The sequence below is a fragment of the Cannabis sativa genome, chromosome 9 (assembly GCF_029168945.1).
Source record: "Cannabis sativa cultivar Pink pepper isolate KNU-18-1 chromosome 9, ASM2916894v1, whole genome shotgun sequence".
Lineage (NCBI taxonomy): Eukaryota > Viridiplantae > Streptophyta > Magnoliopsida > Rosales > Cannabaceae > Cannabis > Cannabis sativa.
In genome coordinates this window covers 1,489,544-1,503,138 of record NC_083609.1, presented here as the reverse complement: position 1 = coordinate 1,503,138, position 13,595 = coordinate 1,489,544, and the positions used below count along the sequence as shown (strand labels likewise).

At 26.5% G+C, this 13,595-nt stretch overlaps 1 protein-coding gene and 1 pseudogene across 1 annotated transcript; both read right to left on the bottom strand.

The window, feature by feature from the left end:
* Window positions 1-9,101: 9,101 nt before the first annotated feature.
* LOC115696138 (small nucleolar RNA snoR114) lies at window positions 9,102-9,194 on the bottom strand (annotated as a pseudogene).
* A 1,319-nt stretch (window positions 9,195-10,513) lies between these two features.
* LOC115695776 (uncharacterized) lies at window positions 10,514-11,452 on the bottom strand. The gene is made up of 3 exons (XM_061103917.1): window positions 11,293-11,452; window positions 11,042-11,142; window positions 10,514-10,874 (listed from the first exon to the last, which is right to left on the bottom strand). The coding sequence occupies exons 1-3, from the start codon at window positions 11,296-11,298 to the stop codon at window positions 10,781-10,783; spliced, it is 201 nt and encodes a 66-aa protein (XP_060959900.1). The 5' UTR covers window positions 11,299-11,452; the 3' UTR covers window positions 10,514-10,780.
* Window positions 11,453-13,595: the final 2,143 nt, after the last annotated feature.

Below are 13,595 nucleotides of genomic sequence, written 5' to 3'. Positions count from 1 at the left end.
GGAGGATGAATTAGACATGTGGACTTGTTCATTCCTTGTTTGGTTTTGTTACAAACTCTAGAGTTTTCCTAGTCATGAAGATATATATATATATATATATATATACACTTTTGCATAGTAGCATTGCAGAGAGATGCAAAAAGGATATGGATTCTCTCTAGAATAATAAAAATTCCTAACTTCTAACAATTTTAATCTAGTAGTTTATTCCATTTAATGTATATGGAAAAAAATTTGTATTACACATTTTGGTAGATTCCCTATGTATTTTTACATCGACGTAAACTTTTTAATCTTTTTTTATTTTTTATAATCGTATACATTGTAATTATTTAATTATAATTATTTGTAACTTTTCTTCTGAATAATTTTTACAGCGTTGAAATTAAAGGCCAGACAAATATTTACCATGCAATAAAAAAAATAATCACATGTACAATAAAATATTTAACTTTATTGTGGGAGTCTATCGAAATATCTCTTTAAACATGATATTTTTTTCTTATGAATATTGTAGTTTTGTTCTCTCAATTTTTATATTTTGAAAAAAAAAATATTATTCCAACTGTAAAACCGTTACAAATGCATGTCTCTCTTTAATTACATACTCACAAATATAATTACAGTATGATGGTCTTTTGACAAACTTATGATAAATAAAATTTAATTTATTGACACTAACCATACAAATTATTAATTCTAAGAATGTAAATACATATTTCCAGAATTTATTATTATACTGCTATTTATGTATATATTTTTTGCTTGAAACTCTTGATCTTTGTCGGATTAATATCACATTAACATCACTAAATTGCTATAAAAAAATAAATAGAATGTAATTAAATGGGTACATTTGCAATAATTTATATAGTTTGGAGATATATTTTCTAAAAAAAATTAAAAAATTAAAATTCTACAAAGATCATAATTCAGAAGAATAATATTTATTCTACAAGTCAAAATTTATGTTTGTTGCTATTTTTTTATTATGATACACTTAACCCTATTAGTAGTAGTGACTATTAATGTTCTTCAATGTATATTAATTGCCAAATTAATTAAAACAGCTAGCTTATATTCCAATTAGATATTTTGAACTTTAAAGACATGGATTGAAATAATAATAATAATAATAATAATAATAATAATTATAATTACAAATAGTACACCTGGTGTGTTCCTAGAATCATATATTAACAACAATAATAATTATAATAATTGAAATTAATATTCTTCATCAATATAAAAAATATTAATTATATGTATTTGAGAGTGTATATGTATGTGTGTGTGACTATGAATGTTTTTGTTTCTATCAATATAGTTTTTGTGAGATGTTGGCTTCTTAACCTTCACAACTACCCTCCCAATTGTAGGATTATAATTATTATTATTATTACATGATTAATTAAGCAAAGTTAATTTAATTAGATATTTAATTAAATGGATGAGGTTAATTAATTAATTAATTAATTAATTAAAAACACAAATCATAGTAGGCTCATTTCTGGTGCAACTACTCTTGGAATTTGACTAAATAACTTCCATTTATTATTCCCACTACTTTCTTTTTTATATATATAAATAAATATATATTATAATTTTTTTTTTTTTATCTTAAGAAGTTTCCTTATTTCATGCCAACTGCTTTTATCTTTAACTAGCTTCTAAATTAATCCCTGTTTTAATTCAAGAGCACACAGAAAGAAAAAAAATTAAAGTGTACTTAAAGATATAATAAAAATAAAAATTAATAATAATTAATTATAACATTAAAAGGAGTGTTAAAAATTAAAATGAAAAACAGACACATCAAAGTGGAATTCATAGTGTACAAATGATTCTCTCTTTTGTTATGTTTTGTTTTACATCACTTATTTTAATCTTTCTAATTAATAATAATACCAATTATTTAAATTTATTTTAAGTGTCTTGTACTATTACACAATTTATAAAAAAATTATATTTATATATATTTGCATTTGCAATGTTAAAATATTTGCATGCATTTGGACTTAGGTATAAACTTAATTAATTGTTTCTTTTTGGAACTATATCTAATAAAAAAAACTTTGTTGATAAACTACTCCTATATATATACATATTCAATGTAATATTAATAATTTAATTTTAGCAAACCCTATTATGACACTATATACATATGTATTATGCAATGGATTTGTCCTTTTTTGAAAAAAAAAAAACAAATAATAATAATTAAATTATGTTAATATAATTATATATTAATCTTATAAATATAAAAGTGAATAAAATACATACCCAAATAAAATTAACTCATAGACACACTTGTTGTGGTGTGAGCCCCCAGTAAAAAAAATTATTAGAAAAATTAAATATATTTTTTTAATTAAATTATTATACAACAAAATAGTAGAAAAATCTCTAATAATAATAATAAAAAAATTAAAAAAAAAATAAACATAAATATTTTTTTATAACAATTAAACTGTCACTTTATATGTAAATATGTGATCATTCAATAACATTTTAAACTAAAATTTATAGTGATGAAATTAGATAAAAAAATATAATTTTATTAATATTAGATATTTATATTATTAAAAAAAATATTAAATTTATACTGTTTACAAAATTAAAATTTTAAGTATTTATATTATTTATTTTATATATACAACAATATATATATTGATGTGTGTATATATATATATATGCTTAATTATATTATACATAACATGGTGAATATGTAATTAATGTACAAAATGAATTAAGTAGGCAACCAGCAAAACCTTTGCCCTTTTGGAAGAAGATAAGAGTAAATTAATAACATTATCCTAAGCTCTTTGAAAATTAAGTTAATTATACTTAATTGCTTAATTATATATTAATGAGTAACATCATGACTTCCACCACCACAACAACTAAACCTTAATATTTTTTTAAAACAAAAAAAAAAAAAATACAACAATGAGTGCACTTTTTGGTTATTATTATGATTAAATTAATGTATGATCACCACTTAGTTAATTAAGTCATGATTATTCATAAACTAATTTAATTAACTAATTAATTAATTATGTGTGGGCCAAGCCAGCCGGAATTTGAGAAGCACTTTTAGTTAGGTGAAGAAAAAATAAAGAACATGGCAAAAGTGCAAAAATATTAACCAATAAGGTTTTGCCAAGTGTATAAATTTCCTTTTTAGTGGTGAGGTGAGGACCACTACTAGAAATACTAAAAAGAGATTTAGTATAATTATGTTTTATATAGATTATCAGAAATTATTTACAAGGCGCTAACGACACTAGTAGTGTTTAATATTATTGGAAAATATCATATCATTATTAGTGTAATTAAATATCAAAATTTCACATATTATAAGTTAATAATATTATAGGAAACTACTAATCACTCATGTATAATTGGCAACAGATTTTATGATGTTTGACACCTTAAAATGCTGAGTTAGGTCGTAGGCACCAGTAGTATCTTTTGGACCTTTGGACTAAGTAAGCCTTATGCACAGGCCTGACCCACATATGTCTAGTGTCGGGCTTGGTGATATGATATTTCGGGTAGTGCTAGGCACCCATATTAGCACATTATAGCATTTCTCTAAATTGCCCTAATAACAATTCACTAATTAATCAAAATAATTATGTAAGCATTAATAAATTATTAATCTCATTATAATTATTGAAATAAGTAGATTAACCCCTCCATTAATTTTTCTTTTATAGGCATAAACACATGTACGGTTCAAGTATACATAGAGTCAAATTAGCTGAGGGTTTTTTGTTCAAATTTAAGGTGTTTTTATTGGTCAAGTTTATTCTCTTTTTAGATTATTATTATTATTAATTAATTAATTAATTATTGTCTTAGGATAAGTTAGTTTACTTTCCACAAAAATAAAAAAATAAAAACAATCTCAATTTATTTATTAAAATATCACATAATGCAATCCTAGCCACAACAACTCCATTAATTAACAACACAAAGTGTTTAGGCACTTAATTGTTTCTTTTCATTGACTTTTTCTTATTAATTAAATGTGTTTTAACTAATAAAACCAATATAGCAAATGAACCATAATTATGTCAATTTTGTTTTTGTTTTTTTTTTTTAAAAAAAAAAAATTACTTAAACAACTATTTTTAGTAAAAATTAATTTTATATTTTTACATTTATTTTGTTTTTACATTTTTACAATTGTCTATAAAGATACAAGAAAACAACAAGATTATCTCAAGAAAGTAACAAAAAAACAACATCAAAACAATAACAAAATAATAAAAGTATAATATAAAAATACATTAAAAATTATATTTTATGTAAATAAAATCTTAAATATAGTAAATATATTTAAAATTTTATGTATAACTATATGTTATTATTTTTATATTTGTTTGAAATAATTCTATTTTTTGGCAAATAATTAAAAATTTAAACAGCACATATAATTATTAAACCTAACTCGAAAAATAACACACATACTTTTTTGTTGCTGCATGTGGTTGAAAAAAGAGGTTATTATTATTATTCCAAAAATGATAGGCATGGAATTGGGACGTTATATAAAAGAAGGAGAATTTGGTAATTTACTTTGGGAAGCCCAAAACCACATTCTCCTTTTTATATAGTTATAGATATATTATATTATATGATGTGTATATATATCTCTATATATTTATATAGTATATATTATTTGGATAAATTTATTTATATAGAATAAATATAGGGAAATTTGATTTTCTATGCTTAGAAAATCAAAAAATTTGATTTATAAACCAATAATTAAAACCCTAAAAAAACTATACCTTTTTTTTCAAAACCCCAAAAATACCCCCAAACTAAAACTATCTCTCTTTCTCTCTCTATCTAGCCGGTCCCAATAATCCCACACCCCAGGTCCGATGGTCGGACCATGGGGTCCGATGGGGTCCGACCAATCGGACCCATCGGACCCCAAGGTCCGACCATCGGACCTCTCTCTTCCCCTCTCTCAAATCGCGGGAAAAAAAAAAAAAAAAATTAAAGCCGACCATCGGACCCAGCGGACCCGACCAGCGGACCCATCGGACCCATCGGACCCGACCATCGGACCCTTTCTTCCTCTCTCTCCAAAATCGCGAGAAAAAAAAAAAAAAAAAAAAAAAAAAAAAAAAAATCAAAGGTCCGATGGTCGGACCTTGGGGGTCCGATGGGTCCGACCATCGGACCCCCAAGGTCCGACCATCGGACCTTTGTCTTCTTCCCTCTCTCAAATCGCAGAATTTTTTTTTTTTTTTTTTTTTTCTGCGATCTGAGAGAGAGAGAGGAAGAAAGAGTGGGTTTCGTGGGTGGCGTTTGGGTCCGAGAGTGGGTGGCGTTTGGGTCCGATGGGGATGGGGTTTGGGTTCGGGTGGCGTCGACTGTGAGTTGAGAGAGAGAGAGAGAGTTGGCTGAGAGAGATAGAGAGAGAGAGATGATGTTTGTGAGGGGGGTATTTTTGGGGTTTTGAAAAAAAAAAGTATAGTTTTTTTATAGTGTAAATTTTTGGTATAATAATAAAATTTTTTAATTATTTAAGCATATAAATTCAAATTTCCCTAAATATATATAATAACGTAGTGTAGAAGAGGCGTGGGTAGCACGTCAATTTTAATACACCTATACAAAAGTTCACTATAAATATATGTACCTATATAATACCTTTATATACGTTTCTTTATATATATATATATATATATATATATATATATATATTTAAGTAATTTAAATTAGGTTATGACAATCGTCGACACAGAAAATTTTCAATTAATAAGTCAATGTAAAAATAAATTATCTCAAAAATTTAAATAAAAAAATTTGAGACTATTTTTAAGAGACATTAGATGTAAATGATCAATTGGGTCAAAACTACTTAAAAAATAAATAGATGTAAAAAAGTGGATTAACACACCTATATAATAATAATGTTGTAAATTTTAAAATTAAAGATAAAATAAAATTATTATTTTAATAAGAAAAACTTATCTTTGAAACTTTTTTTACTCAAGAAATTACAATTGTATCGAAACTAATTTATTATGTCTAATTATTAGAGTTAAATCTTTTAAGACAGAACTATATAATAGCCAATATAACATGCACTATACATATGTTTCTTTTGTCCCATAAACTTATTTGGTATCTAACTTTGAATAAAGGGTTTAAGGGGAATCAGTAGATCACTTGTCTATTTTGGTATTTGAGAAAAAAAATTCGTCCAAATTTTTTTATACAATAATTTTGTATTTTGTATAGCTATTTAAGATTATTTGTAAATTTTTAAAAAATTATATAAATATTTAAATATTATTTTCTACATTGTAAACTACTTAAAATTTTCAGAAAATTTACATGTAACCCCAAATAATTATAATGTACACGAAATTGAATTAAATAACTCTCCTAAATACTGAAACAAATAAAAGATGTATACTGAAACACTTTTGAAAGGGTTTACTATAACTTACCCTATACAGTACAATTATATATATGTATATGTAATTTTTATTATATATATGTATTATGTATATGTATATGCAGTTTATATATACCAATAAAATAAAATAAAGAAGATTAATTTTTATGATTCTAAGTATGGAGTTTAACTATAAGAACAAATGTCAATGATTTGGTAACCTTCAACTTTCTTTTGTGTTTTTGGCCCATATTAATTGAATTTATAACCACCCAAAATAAATTTTTGAGCATTTCAAATAAATTAGGGAAACTTACAAAAATACTGTTACACGGAATTTTTTTCAAAAATACTGTGTTTGTATAAAACACCAGTAAAACACAAAGCAGTATAACTCAAAACAACAGTAGAACACTAGTAAAACACCAGTAGAACACCAGTGAAACTTAACACAGTATACTGTAGTATGAAACTTATAAAAAAATACAGTAAAAAAGTAAAAAATACCGCCTGGCAGTATTTTTGTAAAAAAATGGTAAAAGTTAGTTTACCATGTAAATTTCCCATAAATTATGGACTATTATCAAAAACTTAAAAATAAAAAATCATGAACCATAGCTTCTACCAAAAAAAAAAAGAGATAATGTCTGGTCAATACTAATGGGGTCGGGTTTGTTGATGCTTTATGAGAGGATATATTTGTTTGAATTCGTTAATTAGGGACTCAAGTGTGTAAGGAGAAGCAAGGTGAGATAGCGGTGATTTGTTGAGGTATTTGGCGAGCTTTGAACAATCTTTGTATGGAATAAGAAAAGGGAATTTTGATTTTATATACTTAAAAAATTAAAAAAAATTTATTATTAACCCAAAAATCTAAACGCTAAAAAAACTATGCCTTTTTTTTCAAAACCCCAAAAATATCCCCCTCACAATTCACCCATTCTCTCTCTGCATCATCTCTCTCTCTCTATCTCACATCCCAACCGCCCACCCTCACCACCACCTCCGACCTCCATCCTCCGACCTCCGACCCTCACCACCACCTCCGACCACCCGCACCAACACCCTCGACTCAGCCCCACTCTCTCGGACCACCCAAAAGTCGCACCCCCTCAGCCCACTCTTCCTTCTTCTCTCTGAAATCGCAGAAAAAAAAAAAAAAAAAAAAATAATTTCCCCCAGGTCCGATGGTCGGACCATGGGGTCCGATGGGGTCCGACCAATCGGACCCCATGGTCCGACCATCGGACCTGGATCTCTATTCCTCTCTCTGAAAACGCAAAAAAAAAAAAATAAATAATTCATATAGGTCCGATGGTCGGACCATGGGGTCCGATTGATGTGGTGATGTGGCATATGAGTCAGTTGAAGTTATTGGCATTCCTTCAACAAATTATTTAGCGGCAATTGAAGTCTTTCGCAGTTGTTTAATGATAATCTCTCATTTTGATCTAATTCCAATTTTCAGTAAGATTGTTATTCTTACAAGTTTATATTTATATTATTAGATGATTTGTTTCTTAGTAAATTTGTTTTCTTTTTAAAAATAAGTAGTCCATGATTTGTTTTGCATTGTATAGTGTATACAATGAAAAAAGAAATATTTATTTAGTTTCATTTTGAAAAAAAACAGTTACAATATCAATTTTATATATATATATATATATATATATATATTAACCAAACCATTTAATTTATCATTAGAAAAAAATTAATAATAGCTCAGATAAATATTTTCATCCTGAATTTCAGATGACAATAAATAAATAATCCTCACAGCTAAATTCAAGTGGGAATCGAACCCTTGAAGTGGAAGAACTCCATAGTCCGTACCTAACCACCAAACCACTGTAAATTAATGAAAATTATAGCACTTTTCTAAAATTTACACAGTTGGGACCATATTAGTAAACTATGCTTAAAAAGGTTCATTAATTTCTCAAAGTTAATAAAAATAAGTAACTATATGATGAAATAGAGAAAGGAAAATTGGAGAGAAGAATTTAAGTTGGGTCACAACTCACAACAAAAAATAATTGTCTACCAAAATGGAGAGATAAGATCATCTATATTTAATAATAAACAAACACTATATTTAATCTAGTTATTATATTATACTTTAATGCATCAACTTAGAAATTCGACAGTATATATATAAAAATCATTAAATAAATAAAATGTTTTGAAAAATGTTAATATAAAAAACATTAATTAGTAGCAAATAAATAATGAAAATGTTATTTATTAGGCAAGTTGAAAACTATCTTTTTTTTATTATTATTATACATTAATTAAATATAACTCTAAAATAATTTTAATTGATAAAAATCTTCTTTTATTATCAAAATACCAAATATAATCTCAAATAACACATATAACCAGAATATAACTTAAAAGATTAATAAAATAAAAATAAAAACTAAAAATAAAAATAAAAAGTAAGTAGAGAGGATAATTTCCTAATTTTATTATAATTATGATATAAACAAACTTAGCTCATGAAATTGTTTGATAAATGCCAATTTCAACATACATTTTGAAACACCATTTTTCCTTTTAAATAGAGTAGAATAGTTGAAAACATCAATTACAGGCACACACATAAATTATTTTTATAATTTTCTTTTGCAAAAGAAAACATTAAACAAATAAAATAAAAATAAAGAATCAAAAGCTCAGATGCACATACATATTAATCTTATTATTATATCAGATGACAGAGATGGACCCCTCCATCTAATTAGTGCAGAAATCATAACAGCTAACTGGGATTCGAATCCTTGACCACATGATTTTAAGTTTAACTATGTCAAACAACCACAATACTGGCCAATTCTTGGTGGTTAAGTCCTATATTATTTACTAGACTCCTACCAATGTCACCAACATAAGTGTTGATGTTTTCAACATTCTCTCTTCTCTTGAAAAATGCCATTGAGATTCAAAGCAATCCATGATTATATACTTCACAAAAACTAGGATCTTCACCTAACCATACAATATTTGGACTTTGGAGACCAATAAACTATAGCAATTGCTGTTGGGCACCACCTTATGGTGCCCAACACCATACCGATGTGCACCAATAGCGATATGACACCTCTTGTGGTGCTTTGCACCATGAGGTACCCCTTGGCATTTCTCTTGCTCTATAGGTATCCAAGAAGGACTCAAACCTCAAACCTTCTCGGAGCAAACCATATGCGTGACTTTTTGAACTATCCATCTCGGGTAAGCCATGGATGGATAGTTGGATACATAGTGTGGCCCATTATAGCCTCTAATGGTGACTATTGTATGTGAAAAAAATTTGTGCAAATGCCATTACTCGTACTATGTACACCCCCCTAATCCTATTGTGACCAAACACAATCAAATTTTCCATACCCTCAATGAACACAAGTTAAACCCCTATTATGTTTCAGTTCAAGATCAAATAACCAATCTGCTTCTTTTAATTTTCTCTACAAAATATTCTAAGGATACCAACATACTTATGCTACCTGTAAGAAACAACAGCATTTACTCCATGTTGTAACTGGCTAAGGACATTCATATAATTGTCTTCCGAGTAATTTACTTCAACGAAAATGGACGCCACACCCGCCAAGGCAAGAGAAGATAATTAACTTGTTTTAAGCCATAATAAATCCTATGAACCACAATGCTCAGTAAAGTCAATTCAACAATAACATGATCTGTTTAACATTTAACATTATCTCTGCATATGCTAACAAAGTCAACCCAAGATCTAGTTCACACTCAAGTATCCTACTAACAAAAAAGCAAATTACAAAAGAAAGACAACACTATTGATCATTGAAAAAGTTAAAAAAGAAAACTGTTTAAACTCGAAAGCATATCTACAAAACATACCAGAATACAGAATTAGACAGATGAAACTTCCATTCCATAGTTGACTCAATATCTATATCAGATCAATCACACTGTAAATCCAGCTTCAATAACTGTACATGTTTCAATGTCTTTTGACTAAATAAAACCGAGACTAAACAAGCACAAACCCCATGAAGTATGAAACACTGAAATCATAGGAGCAAAGCAACTAATGGAGATGATTACTAAGATTAAACAGAAACATTAGATATATTACTACACCAAATGGTTTATTTGAAACTAGATACCAATAAGAATAAAAATCCACAAGGACTTATTAGAGTTAACAAAAAAAAAAGTTATCAAGTATCCCAACATCAACAAATCAAAGATCTTAGATCATAAACCACAGGATCTCAACAACCACAGATCAATTCAAAATTAAAAAATCAAACATAGTACAAATCAGAACTACTACTGCTTCTTCTTCTTGTTCTTCTTCTTCAATTATTATTATTTCTTACTCTTTTCAGTACCTCCAGATGAGCTCCCACCTGAAGCTTGAGCTGCCTTTTTCGCAGTCTTTTCTTGAAGGGCTTTCGCATCCCTGAAAACAAAATTCAATTTTTATTATTTTAGGGGAAAAAATTGTCAAAATTATCAAATTGGGCATTTTCAGTAGAAACCCTAGATTAAGGAAAGAAAAAGGAAAACTATAAAAATTGGGAATTTTCTGTAGAAACCCTAGATTAAAAAAAGGGGGGAAATTGAAACCTTTCTCGGCGTTGCTCGGGAGTCAAACCATCTTCCTTGTTCTTGCCACCCTTGGTCCGAGCCTGAGCCCTTTCCCGATCACGTTCCCTCTGACTGCCGCGTGAGACAAAAGGAATCAAGGAAAAACAAACAAAAATCTGTTCTTTATTTTAGGGATTTGGAATCACCAGAAAAGAAAAAAAAAACAATTGGTAAACTAAAAAACATGATCCAAAAATTGGAAAACAAAAAGAATCAAAAGAAAGGATATGAGTCATCGTCAATGAAGAAGCGTTTTCCGATTAGTTCGTCGGATTTGGTGAGAGAGAGAGAGAGAGAGAGAGTCTCTGGTAATAGCCAAAAGCAGCGGCAAAAGTCAAAGGAAGAACAAAAGAGTCGTCGTTTTATTGGTTCGGAATCTCACGATTGCTATTGGTTCTCCTTTTATGGGTATATTGGTCATTTTATAAATATATATAGGAAGTTATATTTACATTTTGCACCCCATAAAATTATAAATACACCCCATTATTAAAAAAATATAAACTTAAATAATTTTTTAAAAATTACTCTTAATATTTTTTTAAAATTTTTTCCTCACATTATTTTATGGTAATTTTAATATTTATTTTGATTTTATTTTTATAATTTTTTCTAACTCATGTATATATTTTTTTATTTTTTTCTAAGAAAATTTCATATAATTTTTTATTTTTAATTTTTTTGTCATAATTTTTAAAATGTAATTTAATTTTGTTTGATAGGTATATTTTTTAAGAATATAAATTGAAAGAAAAAAGTTAAAAATACTTAGTAAAATTAAAGATATAAATTTTATATAAAATAAAAATTATTAAAATAGGGTGTACTTAGAAATGTTTGGGGTGTAGTTAGTTTTGGAAGATATTTTTGAATAAAGTGCTGATTTCATTCAAAAAAAAAAATGTTTGGGGTGTAAATAAAATTTCCCATATATATATTTGTAAGGGTGTTACATTTGCATCCCATTATTTAAAAAAAAATATAAACTTAAATAATTTTTAAAAATTACTTTAATATATATTTTTTAAATTTTTTCTTTATTTTATGTTAATTTCAATACTTATTTTAATTTTATTTTCTTAATTTTTTCTAACTTATGTATATATATTTTATATTTTGTTCTAAGAAAATTTTATATAATTTTTTATTTTAATTTATTATCATAATATTTAAAATATAATTTTATTTTATTTGATAGGTATATTTTTTAAAAATACGAATTAGAAGAAAAAAGTTAAAAAAAACTTTGTACAATTAAAGATATAAATTTTATATAAAATAAAAATTAATAAAATGAGGTGTCTTTAAAAATTTTTAGGGTGTAAATAAAATTTCCCATATTTTTATACTTACAATACCATTAATGTAAATTTTTTAATAATTTACAGTGTTAAAAATAAGTTTGAAATTTTTTGAACATACATAATAAATTAGAATATCACGAACTCTGATTTCGGTACTGTAAGCTATTCAAAAATTTTCAAAAATTTACATGGATGATATTGTAACTATAACGAATATTTATATGAAAAAAATTGAAAAAAAAATATTTTGACATGTGAGTTCGTAGAGGTTAATTAAGATTTTGTAATTAATTAGTACTCCACATAGAATAAATAGAACTTTTGTCCCCTCAACTATGACCCTTGTAAAATTTTACCCTCTAAACTTTTTTTTATTGCAGAAATTTATCCCAAAAAATTGTTAAAAATATCTCCCTTAAGTTCAATTTTGCTCATCTTTTAAAATAATTTACTTATGTGACTATAAGTTTCAGGTATAATTGTAGTATAAAAGTTTATTTATTTAATAGGTTTAAGCTACTTAAGACTAGTTTGGTACGTCGTGTTGTATTGTATTATATTGTATTGTATTTGTATTATTTAATGGCGACTAATTAGGATTTTTGTCTCTGAACTTTGACATGTACCAAATCATGCCCCCTAACTTGTAAAGTCGTTAAAAATGTCTCCTGAACTAGTGAGATTGTTGAATTTAAGGACTTTTTTCCAATTTTAGTAAAAAAGTCGAACATGGATGAAAGTTCAAGGGCCATGATGTAGCATATATCAAAGTTCGACAATCACTGAAATTGTAAAATTGAATAAAATTAGACAAAAGCCCTTAAATAGAGAATTTTTAACGACCAAAAAAATTTAGAGGACATGATTTAACACATGTTAAAGTTTAGGGGATAAAAATCTTAATTAGCTTTATTTTAATGAATCAAAAATCCCAATAAAATGATTTGCTATCATTATAGACGGCAAAAAAAAATGATTTTTCATTTAAAGGCTAAAAGGCACAAATAATATCGATTTTTGTGAGGAGTAATATCACTATTAGTATAATTCATTATCAAGTCTTACTTATTTTAAAAGTCCTTAAATGGAAAAATTTTAAGGACCAAAAAAATTTAGAAGAGATGATTTAATGCATGTTAATGTTTATGGGGTAAAAATCTTAATTACCCTTATTTTAATGAATCAAAAATCCCATTAAAATGATTTGCTATCAGTAACAAAAAAAAAAT